This window comes from Stegostoma tigrinum, chromosome 25 (assembly GCF_030684315.1).
Source record: "Stegostoma tigrinum isolate sSteTig4 chromosome 25, sSteTig4.hap1, whole genome shotgun sequence".
Lineage (NCBI taxonomy): Eukaryota > Metazoa > Chordata > Chondrichthyes > Orectolobiformes > Stegostomatidae > Stegostoma > Stegostoma tigrinum.
Window position 1 is genome coordinate 17,426,270 of NC_081378.1, and position 15,497 is coordinate 17,441,766.

The 15,497-nt window shown below is 39.6% G+C and overlaps 1 protein-coding gene across 1 annotated transcript in view; it reads left to right on the forward strand.

Annotated features, from left to right (window-relative positions):
- The window catches only part of snd1 (staphylococcal nuclease and tudor domain containing 1), an 879,367-nt gene that overhangs the window by 139,787 nt on the left and 724,083 nt on the right, over positions 1-15,497 (forward strand). Inside the window, exon 12 of the mRNA XM_048553925.2 lies at positions 2,781-2,881. Coding sequence (XP_048409882.1) covers positions 2,781-2,881 — 101 coding nt within the window. The remainder of the gene's footprint in view (positions 1-2,780; positions 2,882-15,497) is intronic.

Here is a 15,497-nt window from a genome sequence, read left to right on the forward strand (position 1 = left end):
ACTTCAGTTAAATGAGGTGTGAAACTGGCTGTCAACTATGTTCTTATTACGTAGAGCACATATCTTTTCCTCACCTAACCCTTCAATTTTACTGAAAATACAGTTTCAGCTTTTGGCTTTCCACATTTTGGTTCATGATTTTCTTTTCTGTTCAGTTTATAGCAGTTGCCTTTTGGTTTTTCACTGCTGACCATGAAGCTCAATGCTTTGCTTTACTTGTCCATGATTCAAAGCACTTGTTTAGCTCTTTATTTTGTGGGCAATAGGTTTTAGAACAATAGTTCAACTCCAATGCATTACATGGAGCTTTAATTTGAAGTGGATTATCTCGCTAAAGTGTACCTTGAGATTAAAACAGTAATTTGTTTAATGGAAAATTAGTGCACAGTTCACCACTTACTGCAAGGATCCTTTAAAATGTTTGGCTGACAGCCACAACTGTGATCGCAATATACTGGAATCAGTCATGTGTGCATGTTGCAAGCTTTATATTTTTATTGGCACTAATGTGGGTATGCAGTGCAGTAATACTTCTGTCTGTAAGTCTGATGCTCACCTATCCCTGGCCACCCCTAGAAAGGAAATCGATTGCAGTATTCCAAAAGCAAATGTTTGATTCTTGCTGCTGTGTTTTCTTTAAGGAAACGAAGGATATGAATATATTTGCTAATTAATTCTGTGACAGATGTGGCATGTCAGTCAGGCTAACAGCACCTTTGTGGTTGAATGGTTGTCTTCTGTTTTCTTATCAAACACACCATTGATTTATAGTTGAAATATTTATGTGGATGTAGATATTTCATGAACAGTAGGACTTTTCATTTTTGTTTTGCTTTTATTTTAAAAAAAAATTTATTCTCCCTGCCTTTTATTAAGTCTGTTTTATTACTTTTTAAAACAAATTGGTGTTAATATTGCCAAGTTAAAAACAAAATAATTTGCCTGTTTCTTGGCTTTGCAATTATGCCAAGGGTAATTTTCAAGAAGAGCAGGAGCGTTGGAGTGTAATATCCTTTGATATTCAGTTCCCTTTATCACCCCGTTGCCATTTCTCTATAATGACAATTAAATCATATCAACCTACCTCAATTCATGCAGTCATATCAACCTTTTTGTGAATGCTAAGTGCATTCAACCACAGTCTCTAGCTGTTAATCCTTCTGAAGAATGCAGTGAAGCTTTCTGTGACATCCTTGACCTTGCTACCAGGGAGGTAGCATGTCGCCCTGCAGTTATGTTGATGGCTGCAGAAACACTGCCTGTTCCCCTAACTGAAGAGTCCCCTATCACTATTAGTCTTCCATTCTTCTTCCCCCCCCCCATCTGTACAGTTGAGCTACTTATGGTGCCACTGACTTGGCTGTACTGGACTTCACTGAGAAGTCAACATCCTCATCAGCATCAAAAGCAGAAGATGGATGTTCAGGTGAAATTATCCAGGAAATCCTGTGCTTCCTTTCTGATTCTCTTCAACTGCCTGACAGTCAACAATTCTTCATTTGCCTGCACACCCATAAGATGTGGGGTTTTCCGATTCCTGAAACGTGCTACCCATGTAGATCTCTACTTGGTGTTTGCATAAACATAATTCCAGCCACCACTCTGGTTTCGAACCCCAGAGCTCAGGCTTATGCAGTGACACTTCCTGTGTTTGTACAAGTCATGTGTTGAACTGTTGAACTTCCCACATTCCACAGGCTGCAAGTTCAAGATGGATAAACTGTCATGTGATACTTTAATTATAAGGATGATTTATCACCAGCAGCTGCACCAATATGGGAGCCAAGCACGGAATGGTGAATTAATTAAATGAGGAGAGAAAAATACTTGTTCACCTTCCACATTATTCAGCAAATACACTTGGTTAAAATCTGCATTTTTATAAGGTGCAGTTGTATAAAAGCTATAATGATAGGTGTTTATAATCACTCTGGTCATGTCACTGAAACCTTTTTTGTTGTGTGGGGACACGACCACTCCACCACAAGACCCTTAAATTCTACTCGTAACTGCATTTTGTTAGTGTGGGTCTCTGCTTTACAAGGCTGTGATGTTAGCATGCTGAACCATCTCTTCCCTCCACCAAAATCCTGCATAATTGTTCTCTTTTGATCTGTAGTGCAGGAACTATTCTGAACAGTTTGTCTATTCATTAAATTAAATACTGTCTTTTGGAGCTTGCTTACCTTATCTAAAGCTTGGAGACGCCTATTTTACTTCCTTATCATACTTGAATTCTTAGGCCAATAAAACAAAACAATTAAATGCTAGCTATAGACTAGGAGCATCAGAAGGGCATTGATGGTTAACAAACTCACCGTTCACTGAATTTGCTCTTGAATGGGAATTTCAAGTGGATCCTGATTGTATTTGGACAAGAGCAGGCAATTGACCTGAATGGCCCAACTCTAAATTTAATGCAAAAGCCTAAAGGGAAAATAGGTTTCCTCTCACTACTGTAGTAAATTCTTTAATAGGTGGTGTTCTTTAACAAATTAATATTCTTTGTGATCTTTCAGTTTTTTTACTTTGGCTAATTATACTCAAAATATTTGGTTGGGTGAAGTGTGCTGACTTGAATGTCGGTTCATCTTGATCAGATATCGACTGATTTGTAGAAGTCACATATTTTCCATTTCGATCTCTCGCATTTGATCGTTCCATTTGATCTTTGTTGATCATAAGACTTTGCCAAATTTGTTACCATGCTTTTGACAGAAGCTATATTAATTTGACATGTCTCAAGCTGATCAGAGTTTGTTTTTTCTCTTGTTCACTAGGTTAATGTGACAGTCGACTACATCAGACAAGCCACCCCATCTACAAATGTGACCCCGGCATTCCCTGAACGGACCTGTTGCACTGTTACAATTGGTGGAATGTGAGTAGATCAGAGCTGGGGTAGATCACTTTGAAATTGTTGATTATTTTTATCTATTAAAGATAATTAGACCACAGGAGAGTTCAATTTGGAAGGTGTATTTGTTTAGAATTCAGCAGACTTACCAGGTAATTGACATCCAGGTACCTAGTGAAATAAGTGTTTTTGCTTATTTAATTTGTTTAAACATCTTGCAGCCTGGACAGTCCCGAAAGTGGGTCTTTTGGGGCGTAAATATGCACAGATTCCAAAATATCAATTCCTGAAAATGTCATGATACACGTGACTGTTCCTTATTCATTAGATTAGTATTTGTGAAATCTATAGGGACTGGTATAGAAATGAGCACAGTGACAATGTCATTGTGGTTGCAGAAGTTTGTTCCAATAATTTTGCTGGCTTCTCAGAAAATGTAATGTTAGTTAGCATCTGTGGGCAATAATGAGCTGTGCATAACAATTTTGTAAACATGGATATGTAATTTCTTCCTAATACGATTTAGGATTCTGACTGGCATTTCTGTTCCTGAGTCAAAGACAGCTGAAAATGACATTGACGAAGTATATCTCTGCTGTTGCACCAGGAACTGTCGATTCTTCAGCAAAGTATTCCTGTCCAATTAGAAGCTGAATGGACATAATTTTTTTTAAGTAAATTCAGCAAATGCAATTAAATGGCTGATACATACCCTTGCCCATGGTGTGACCCCTGTGTGTTTTTGCTCTGTGGCTGTGGACATTTTCAGCAGCATCAGTGTTCCACAATCAAACATTCCGAGATGCAATTTCATATTGCATCAAAAATAATGAGTTGGATTAAAATGACCTGCTTTGCCTTGCACGGGAGATTTGTGCCATTCAAACCGATAAGCTCAAGGTTTTCTTCTAACTTTCCTTATGTTTTCATAACTTGTGGAGAAGGGAGCTACTGCTTAATGCTCAACTGCATTGAATCAAATATTGCTTACTGTGTGGAGTTTGCTTAACATATGTACAAGGAAACGTTGTAGGAGAGGCGTACCTTGTAATTATTACCTGTTTAACATTCAAGTTTGCTTTCTATGCCCATAATCCAAGTTAAATTGTTTGCTCATGTTTGTGCAAATTTATTTCAGCGTTTTTAGATTGAAATTGTCATTGATTCTTTGAACATATGTTTGGCTAAGTGGTTTCCATTCTTTTCTGTAAGTGTCACTTTTTAAAAAACTATATGCTTGGAAGGCAGTTTAAAAGCAACCAAGAAAAGAAAATTCATTACTAACTTGGTACAGCATCATACTCAGTTAGTACAAGCTAATTCTGGTTCAGATAGTTCTATCAGCAAGCCTGAAACAACACTTCAAATAAATGGAGCTTCTCTGGATTATTGTTTGGATTATTAAAATGTCTTGTTACACTATATTTCCGAAAGAGTAAAAAGGAAAATGTGTTATTGATTTTCTGCTTTGAGGAAATATGTTGCTAATTGAGGAAATTGTTAATAAATTTTATTTCATTATTGGAAATACTTGGGGGTGGCACGGTGGCTCAGTGGTTAGTGCTGCTGCCACACAGCGCCAGGGACCTGGGTTCGATTCCAGCCCTGGGCGGCTGTCTGTGTGGAGTTTGCACGTTCTCCCCATGTCTGCGTGGGTTTCCTCTGGGTGCTCTGGTTTCCTCCCACAGTCCAAAGATGTGCAGGCTAGGTGGATTGGCCGGGCTAAATTGCCCCGAGTGCCTAGTGAAGTTTAGGTTGGGTGGGTCAGATGTGGAAAAACTGGGGTAGGATAATGGGTCTGGGTGGGATGCTGTTTAGAGGGGTCATGTGGGCTTGTTGGGCCGAATAGCCTGTTTCCACACTAATTCTAATTCTGTTTCACTTTAACTGCACAGTTTGAGGGAAGGATCTATGATTAGCTTGAAGACAGTCTGGTGATTCAGAAATGTTTCAACACCATAATAGTGTCAGGGTAGAATTGTATTAAAAGTAGTTGATGGAAAGTTAATACCATTTTAAAAATGAGATGGATTAATTAAGTTGATTGAACATGTTGACATAAGTGGTCTAATGTCTTGTAAAGCACAAACGAACAAAAGTAATTACTCTGATAAATATATTCAGATAATAAATGTTTGAAATTGAGCTTTTCTTTCCCAGAATCATTGTTTACTAAGGGGAGAGTAGAGTGAATCTAGCATAAATTCTGGAAGTTCCACGTTTCGTTATCTCTTTCAGGGCAAAATCTATAATGAAACAAAATTATCAGCATATTAGCAATAATCAGATGCAGGTATAAGCAGGATGCATTCCTCATGCATTTAACCTTGATGATTACGTGCTGAATCACTATGGCGAAATTATATTGGGTGTGAAAAGCCCCATCTGACACAATCTTTTTCACAATCAAATATACACAGCAACACCTCTTGCATTAGAGTTTGTACTGGAGTACATTTTATATTAGAATAATACTACTTAAGACTGGTTGGCTTGCCAAGCTGGTTTGTTGTTTCGCAGACGTTTCATTACCACGCTTCGTAACATCCTCAGTGCAGCCTCGGATGAAGCGTCGGTATGTTTTCCCGCCTGTTTTTAAACTCTGGGGTCTGTTGAGATGGATTGCCTCACATCCGGTTTTCCTTCGCAGTGGAATGTATATGGGGTCAAGTTCAATGTGTTTATTAATAGCATGCTTCGTGGCATGCTATGCTTCCAGGGATTCTCGTGCTTGTCTCCGCCTAGCCTGCCCCAGGACCTTGGTGTTGTCCCAGTCGATAGCGTGGTTCTGCTTGTCCATGTAGATTGAGATGAGTGCGTATTGGTTGTGTCTTTTTGTAGCTAGCTGGTATTCGTGTACTCTTGCTAGTTTCCTTCCTGTTTGTCCGATGTAGTGTTTCTCGCAGTCTCTCTGTAGGTGATTTTGTAGATGACATTGGTCCTGTCCATGGCAGGGAGTGGGTCTTTAGTTTGGGTGAGCAGTTGTCGCAGGATTGACGCGGGCTTGCGTGCCACTCTGATGCCCAGCGATCATAGGAGTCTCGTGGTGAGCTCCGACGTGTTCCTGATGGAGGATAGTGTGATCAGTGTGAGTACTTGCTCATCTCAATCCACGTGGATAAGGAGAACCATGACTTTGACTGGGGCAACACCTAGATCCTGGGACAGGTCAGGTGGAGACGAACCCGTAAATTCCTGGAAGCATGGCATGCCACGAAGCGTGCTACTGATAAGCACGCTGAACTTGACCCCATATATATTCCACTCAGAAGGAAAACCGAAAGTGAGGCAATCCATCTCAGTGGACCCCAGAGTTTAAAAACCAGAAGGGAAAACATACTGATGCTTCTTCGGAGGCTGCACTGAGGATGTCACCAAGCAGGGTAATGAAACATTTGCAAAACAACAAACCAGCTCGGTGAGCCAACCAACCTCAACACCCACAACCCGAGCTACAGATCTACACCAAAACCTTAGAACAATACTTACTTGATGAAAATTCCACATGCCAAAAGTTGCAAATCAGAACCATTGCTCAATCCAAGATTATTTATCTGGCCATTTAAAAACTGTTTCCCTGTATTCAGAAGATTTATAAAATGAGACGCAAGTGTATTGATTTTCATTGCGTCTCTTGTCCCAAACTATTTAAAAGCGACAGGCGACCATTAAGTCATTTTGTTCCACTGTATACTGTTCCCAATGAGTAATGACATGAGATCTATCTACTTTAGGTTGCAAATATTTATTTGACTTGCACAATACCATATTTGTGATACCAGAATTATGACTGACTTGCATAATTGTGATAATACAACTGTCGGAACAAAATAACTAAATTGGAGCGAGTTCAGAAAGTATTTACCAAAATGTTGCTGGGAATGAAGGGTTTGTCATGAGGAGAGGCTGGGACTTTGCTGACTGGAACGAAGCGATTGAGGGGTGACGTTATCGAGGTTTATAAAATCACGAGGGGCAGAGATGAAGTGAATAGCAAGGATCTTTTCCCTTTGGTGAGAGAGTTCAAAACTTGGGGGCTTTTCTTTTTAAGGTCAGAGGAGAAAGCTTTAAAAGGGAGGGACATCTTTTTTCACAATGGTTTGTGTGCGGAATGAACTGCCCGAGGAAGTGGTGATTGCAGGTACATTTACAAGATTTAAAAGACATTTGGATAAATACATGAATAGGAAATATATAGAGGGATATGAATCAAACATAGGCAAATGGGACTAGTTTGATTTGGGAATATGGTTGGCGTGGGGTAGTTGGACTGAAGAGCCTGTGTCCATGCTGTATTTACCCTGTGTGTAGGTAGTATATACCAAAACCAGAGGATATAATCTCAGTAAGGGGCAAGCCATTTAAGACTGTGATCAGGTAGAAATTCTTCACTCGGAGGGAAACCAATCTTTGGGATTCTTTACCCTAGAGGGTTGTGAGACCTTAAATCATTGAGCAAACATTTTCTATTTGTAAAGCAACTGTACAAAGTTGCTTGTGTATTGTATGTGATGTAAACACAGAAAATGATGGAAATGCTCACACTGTTTCACCACTGATAATTTAATTAGATTGACAAAATTTGAAATGAGAATAAATCTGGAAATGACATGAGAGAAAATTGGGGAAGAGGTTATAATGTATTTTTTCCAAGAAGTGAGTGTCATGTGCAAGGTATTCTGCGGTGTCTCTGCGTCTGCCTTGAACAGAGGCAGAACCAATCTCCATCCATTGCTCCTTCACTTTGAGCTTGTTCTCAAAATGAACAAGTTCTCCTTAAATTTCACCCAATTCCTCCAAATAAAAAAGATTACTAGGAGTACTGTCTCTTGCCCCTCCCTTTTGTTGGATATCAACAATTTTCCCTACTCCAGCTCTACTTAGGCCTCTCTTCTCAAATCTCTCTCGATCATGTTGAAAATTTAACCACTGCCACTTTGTCTTTGCTCTGAGGCTTGAAAATTTCATTGAATAAGGTCCAAATTTCCCCCCTCCTTTTACCTTCATGTGGCCTCCGCTGCTTCCCATCCCTTTGACCACACTTGCTGTGGATAGGCTGAAAACAAATATTCACAGTAAATATTGACACAGACTTCTGTTGCTTTAACCAAAATTCCTCAAACCCAATATTCTAATAATAAATAAAAACCAAAAGAACTGCAGATACTCTAAAACAGGTACAAAAAGAGAAGTTGCTGGTAAAGCTTAGCAGGCCTGGCAGCATCTGAAGAAAAACCAGAGTTAATGTTTCAGGTCCGGCGACCTTTCCTCAGAGGGGTCAGACAGTCACCAGACCTGAAATGCTAACTCTGATTTTTCTTCTCAGATGCTGCTAGATCTGCTGAGCTTTTCCAGCAACTTCCCTTTTTGTACCTGATAATATTGTTGTCCTGATTTCTCTGTCCAGTTGCATCTGCTTGGACTATTGTGTTCCAGAATAATACTTTAACTTTTTTCCCCTCAGTGAAAGTCTCCCTACCTCTGCCAAAACAGATTATGGTTGAAGGGGTAGTAGGAACTGCCGATCCTAGAAAATCTGAGATAGCAAGGTGTAGAGCTGGATGAACACAGCAGGCCAAGCAGCATCAGAGGAGCTAGAAAGCTGACGTTTTGGGCCTTGACCGTCCTTTAGAAAGATCTTCGGAAAGAAGGGTCTTGACCGGAAATGTCAGCTTTCCTGCCCCTTTAATGCTGTTTGACCTGCTGTGTTCATACTGCTCCACACCTTGTTATCTCTGTGGTTGAAGGGCCCTCAATTGTGGCCGTTAGATTACATATACTTCTGGTCTCTTCCTTACACTTACCCCTTCCAGAAATGCAACTGGTATCCATTCTGTCTTTCCTGTAGTTTCTGCGCGCAGTAGATCATTACCATTTCTATACTTCTCCAATGTGATGCCTCCATCAAGCACATCTTTCATTCCTGCTCCCTTCTAGTATTCCGAAGTGACTGTACCCTCCATGACACTGCCGATTATTACTCAGTAAAAATCAGTATTCCCTTCCTTTTCTGCAGAACCTTTCCGTGTGTGTGCAGGCGATGTGACATTTTCCCTTTTTACTTCCTCCCTTCTCACTACCCTGAAGTGAAACAGCTATTTATCTCCCTTACTCTCAATTTAGGTATGTTGGATTAGTTGCTCATAACATGGAAGGAAGCCACATGCAAACTTGGGTTACAGCTTTGCAGAACACCTCTGTTCAGTTTGGAGGCATAGTGCTCAGTTTACTGTTGCCTGTTATTCCAATTTGCTACTTGTTCACCTTTAAATCTTGTGTGTCTTTTCCTTGCTGCAGTATTCCAGTGATGTTTAATGCAAGCTGGAGTAATAGCACCACATCTTTCAAATGGGTTTGATACCTTTCTCGGCTCAACATTGAGTCCAGCCTTTTCCTCCCACTTGCTTCTCTTTTTTTATCAATTTTTTCCCTAAACTTTGTAATTTTTTAACTTTTACATTGTAATGATTGCTATTCTGCCATTGACGCTTCATCAGACTCATCTATTTATTTTCTTGTACCATCACTGCTCACTTTGGCTTTGTACTATGAAGTGTTGTCATTTAAGCTGTCCTGCATTCCACCCTGTCACTGATCTTCCCTCCTCTCATCACCATTCCCACTTAATTGTTCACAACCTGTTGCATTTGTAACTTTGTTCAGTCTTGATTTAAATGTTAACAAGCTTGAAATATCAACCCTTTTCTCTCTGCGCGGATGCTAGCAGACCTGCTGAGCATTTCCAGCACTCTGCTTATTTCAGATTTCCAGTATCCACTGTATTTTGCCTTGCTTGACATGCACATATGTCTTTATTGGAAGAATGGGAGGATTGCTTTTTGACTGGGCACTTGGGCTGAGCAGAACAACTTTGGGAATGCATATACACTTGCCAAATTGCTCATTAACTTCTTAATGGATTCTCATTGACAAGGTAATGCCAATACTTTCAGTCACCTGACAAGAGAAATTAGACATGCATTCAGTGGACCATTGGAGGGCAAGATGAAATCTTAATGGTATTCATAAAGGAGAGGTTTCCACTGATCAGTTTTGCGGGGTAACTAGTTAACTGAAGGGAATAGTTGGTGGGGATATTTTTCCTGATGGCTGTAATGATGTGGAATGCCTGACTTGTTCCTGGCAGATTCAAAATATTTTGTACTTGCAGCAAAACCTCCATTTGATAAAGACCTAGCACCTTACAGACAGTGAATACATACAAAGAAACAAGTGAAAGGATATTGTAAGAGAGGAGGAATATGTGAAAATAGGAGTTTGTAGAATGAAACTTGACACTGTAAAATCCCATGAAAATTGCTCCATGTTCATATTCCCATTGTTTCTTCAAGACAGATTTGTAGATAAGCATGCTTTATGGTGGAAAGGAAAATCCCATTCCCAACATGCTGGAGAAGGTTAATAGGTAGGAGTGTTTTCTTTGAATGACAAAAACGAAAAGACTGACTTCTGGAAGTGCCAAATGACTCTGGCTGCATATGCACAGAGAGAAAGGTGGTTAACATTTACTACCATTTGTTCTGTTTTACACTGTGGGGAATTGTAAAACGGTTTTAATGTTTCTTTAACCCAATTCTCAACAGATATTGCTCCAGCTGCTATTACAAGGATCTTGCCTAAAGCTTTTGGTTTATTCAATTTTTCTTTCCTGATTGGAATTTCATCTTGAAATTTTAGAATTGGATGTTTTGAATTTTACCTATTCTGAATTTGATTACTTGTTTTTGTCCACATCAGATATAAACGCAAATCAATAGTAATGCCAATTTAAAGCAATTTTGTTGTAGTGACTCATGGCTAACACTTGTCCTGTTGACATATGTCATGTTTAAATGGTCTAAGACTTGGTTGACTGCATGAATAAACCTCTGTCCCATTGTGTGGGACAGGATTGTTAGAAGTCTGATGTAAAATTTGCTGTTTGACTATTGACTCGAAAGATTGTTTGTACTATCTTGGGCAGTGTGGTGGTACTGCTGCCTCAGCACCAGAGACCTGGGTTCATTGACAGCCTTGGGTGCCTATTTGTCTGTCTGGAGTTAGAGCATTCTCCTCCATGTCTGTATGGGTTTCCGCCGGATGCTCTGGTTTCCTCCCACAGTCCAAAAATGTGGATTGCCATGCTGAAATAGCCCATAATGTCCAGTGGTGTGGAAGCTATCTGGATAAACCTTGCTAGATGGAGGATTATGGGGATGGGCCCAGGTGAAATGTTTTACGTAGGATTGGCGCTGACCTCGATGGTCTGAATGGCCTCGAACTACATTGTAGAGATTCTATGACTCTTGGTTTTTCTATCAGTCTAACCTAAGGTTTGTTCAGAATTCCATCGAAATTTTCATAAAGAAGGATTTAAATGGATTGGCACAGATTTATCATTGGATGTTACAAATTGTTCAAAATTGACAAATGAAACTGTCCATGTGCAAAGTTGGGGAATTGCCCAAATATATTTGCTTTCGGCCTTGAATTCTGTCCTTTTTCTCATCTTGTCAAATTCCACTCTTGGCTGTTAGTTCACCTTGTGTGCTCTATTCATACGTGCCATTGTCTCTATTATTTGCTACATTAACACCTTTGTCTTTTGCTTTAGCTCTAGTCTTTGATTTATCACATCTTCCTAAATTTGACACCTTGCCCCCACTATTTAGTTTAAAATCTTCTCTGCTTTTGTGGTCCTGTAGCTGGTAAGAACATCAGCCACCTGGTTCAGGTGAAGAATGTCCCTCTGGTACAGACCTTACTTTGCCCAGTACTGGTGCCTGTGTCCAATAATCCAAATTCCATGCCATCTTTGAGCCAGGCATTTATTTTTCTAATCTGATATGCACTAATCAAATTTGCACATGGTTCAGCTATTCACTCAGAAATTATGACCTTTGGGGCTCTGCTTCTAAGCTGAATCCTCAATGGCAGACACCAGGAAGCTGAGAGGAACAGAGGGATCTCTGAGTGCTTGACCATAAACTTCTGACAATGGCTGACAGACTAATTGGGAGCAGGATGTTGTCTTTATCAGCTGAGGCATAGATATAAGTGCAGGGAGGTCACTGTTGGAGCTGTATAGAACTTTGGTTAAGCCAAAACCTGGAGTCCTGCATGCAGTTCTGTTCACTGCATTACAGTAATTATATGATTGCACATGAAGTAGTGTAGTGGAAATCACCTGGATGTTGCCTGGAATGCCATGAAGAAACGCTAGATAAGCTTTTTTTGCGTAGAGAATGTTGAAGGAGGGGATCTGATAGAGGCGTATAAGATTGAGTGTCACGGACAGTTGAAGAGAAAGCAGCTATTCCCTTCAGTCCAAGGACCATTAACAATGGACACGCCTTTAAAGTGAAAGGTATGGGGTTTACAAGAGACTTTGAGAGATTTTTTCCATGCCCGGAGCATGGTGGGCATCTGGAATATACTGATTGGGAGGGTCGTTGAGTTGGGAAACCTCAGCCTTTAAAAAGCCCTTGGAAGAGCACTTGTTGTATCATAACACTCAAGGTTACGGGCCTAGTGTAGAAAAATAGGACTGGTTTGGTTGTAGTGTTTTTTTTTGGCCTTTCGAACTCTAACCCAAGTGGCCTCTTTCATGCTGTATGATTCTGAGGGGGTTCATCCTCAGCAGAAATTTAGTTTGTAAAATTTTTGAACAATTTAGAAATGAGGCATTTGTTTACAAGCATTGCAATGCAAAGACAGCTGCACTGTTGAGTTAACAAATCCGAATTCATCAGTTGTTTCTGTATTCAAGCAGCAGTGTTGGAGTCTGCCTTGTTGTAATAGGAGATTGAAGTACGAAATGCTGTCTAGGTACTTTTCATTGAAGTTTATTTCATAATTACCAAACCATTTTTGTGAAAAGTAATTCATCTTCTTAGAATTCTCATTTATTTTAAATACTGTCATTACTGGTGTTCTGCTTTTGCACGTTGTCATTGTAGGTCGTTAAACTGACGACAAGCTTATTCTTTTATTACCAATTATTTCTTCATGCTCTGAATATGAAATAGGGCATCACTGTATTCATCAGCACAGTGGAATTGGCAAATCATTTAAGATGTTATTAGATATTGAAAAGAAACCATGCTTTAAGGTGGCGTGATTACAAGTAGGAACTCTAATATTAGTAATAGGCTCATAGATTTTTCCTCAATTGTTATACATCCACTTTTTTAAATGGAACCATTTGATTAATTTTGATTTAAAAATTTTAGACTTTTTCATATAATTTATGGAGTAACAAATGCCATTCGTGCAGGTGTTTACATGTATGTAGGTCTGAAATCAAATTTGCTACCTTTGCACCCACCAGATGGCTGAGAGGGTTGTTGGATAGAGGGCGTGAAGGCTTCACTTTTGTTGTCTCTGAGCCATTTGTGCAGCTTATTCAGCATGAAGTGAAGTATTGTTGATTTGAGGTTTTAAAAAATTAATGAATCTGTCCCGTTGCAAATCAGGTAGGCTGCAGGAGGCATGCTTTGCTTTGTAGGTGCTGCTTTGTCTTTACTATCTTGCAAGTTGAATAAAAGTTACGGAGGTTCACCAGAAAAGGAGTATGCTAAAGACTCTTCTGATGTGGCCTCTTGTAAAGCACTTTTAAGATTAAAAACTCAAAGATTTTGAGTTTGTGGTGAAAACCTGTTCCTTAAAAGAGGGCTGCTCGAGAAGTTCTACATGCTAATCCCCATAACAAGGTGTGTGCTAATTAAAGGGCTTAATCGACCAGAAGTACTGTTTTTCATTTAGTTAAGTGAAAGATCCCAATGTTCCTTGCTGTCAGCAGTCTGCATTACCCATTGTCTTTTTTCTCCCTATCTTTAAAAGAGTTGTGTTTCAATAACCATCATCTCTGCATTTTTACTTCACCTGAAATGATCATTTATGAAATGAAGCTGATGTACTTCAAATTCATGTTGACAGTAAAATTCCCTTTGTTTGAATCAGACTTGGTATTGTTCTGCATCTTTTACTCAGCTCCATAATTGCTCTTAATCCCATATCTGTTAGACTGAGATCTAGTTACTTCAATGACCACTATTCTTGCTTAAACCAATTGACATAAGCATGTGATGCCAGTGTAACATTTGACTGTCTGACATCACAACTGACCCTGACTATGGAGAGCGAAACAGTCCAGTATCTAACCTGTACCAGCGCACAGCATATTTTCTAGCGCCAGTGGTCCTCATAGGTTCTTTGTATGGAACAATGAACTGCTATCTGATTATAAATAATTTTTGTGATGTCAGCCTCTGCGCAATAAAACTCTGGATTTTGAAAGTAGGTTTTGAAGATGATTGAGAGCAGGACAGAAACAGTTACATGTGGACATTTAATAAGTATTTGCTTGGTCTGGAAGTCACAGTTGATAATTTCATTTTACCTGAATGCACAGCCTTCTGAATTAAAGTAAAGCATGCACTATTGCTGTCGTCATAAGATTAAAGATTCACAAAGTAAGCAAAGTTTGCCAGTTTACTTGACTTGCAGATCCATTTTGATAGCAAGTACAAACCAAGTTTCTGTACTGAAAAGAATGACTTTTATTACCAGTAATTACGTGAGTTACAGATACACAAGTGTAAGTTGTTGACATAGAACACTACTAATTAAAACTCCAATGACTTATAAACCTCCTTGCACACAGGTCGATAAGCTGGCAGAGTGTTATTAGGTGATAACGAAGTGTGGAGCTGGATGAACACAGCAGGCCAAGCAGCATCTCAGGAGCACAAAAGCTGATGTTTTGGGCCTACACCCTTGTGGGCACAGGGTTAAAATGTAAAGGCCATTCAGTCACCTTTGTTCCCAGGGTTCTGTTGAGATGATCCTTATGACTGTTTTGCTGGCTAGCACGTTGCTTTCGTTGTTTTTCTCCTAGTTGCTTCCATTGGTTGGTGAGATACAATGTGGCCAGTTCAATTATTTATAAGTCTCTGAATTGGCAGTTAAAAATTACTATTTACAATGACTGTTGCAGGAAAGATAAACCGGTATATGGTGAGTTTTCACTGCAGAGAACAGAGACTGTTTCTGTGCTGTGAAGAACAGAACACTTCTCTCTCTAACATGCTCCTATGTGAGCTGTTCACTTACCTGAAAAGTAATCACACAGTTGTTGACAAAAACATTTGTTGTTGATAACTGGTAACTAGTCCATAGATCAATGTCATTTTGCTAGCAGAAGCTGTATCTGTACACTCCTGGCTCCAAATCTTCTGCACCTCCAAATGCAGTTGCTGCTTGTACAAACAGTTTTGCGTAATACCTGGTAAGGCTGTCAGGCTACTTGCTATCAAAGCATTCAGCCACCCTTTTGAACACTGGTTTTAAAACTGCTGTTCTCATTTTGCTTGCAGTCTTATTAACAAAAAAGCCAAAAAAATTACTACAAAATAGTTCTTACAAATTGCTCTTCATACTGCCTATAATTTGCTGGTTACAGTTTGATCTTTGACATTACCTTGAAATAAAGCTCAGCATATTGTCCTCAAATCAGATTGCGGGGTGATGGCAGAGGGTGACAGTTATTTAGCCTTTGTGGCTGTGCAGGACTTTGGTTAGGCCACTTTCGGAATACTGCATATAATTCTGATTGCCCTCCTATAGGAAGGATGTTGTT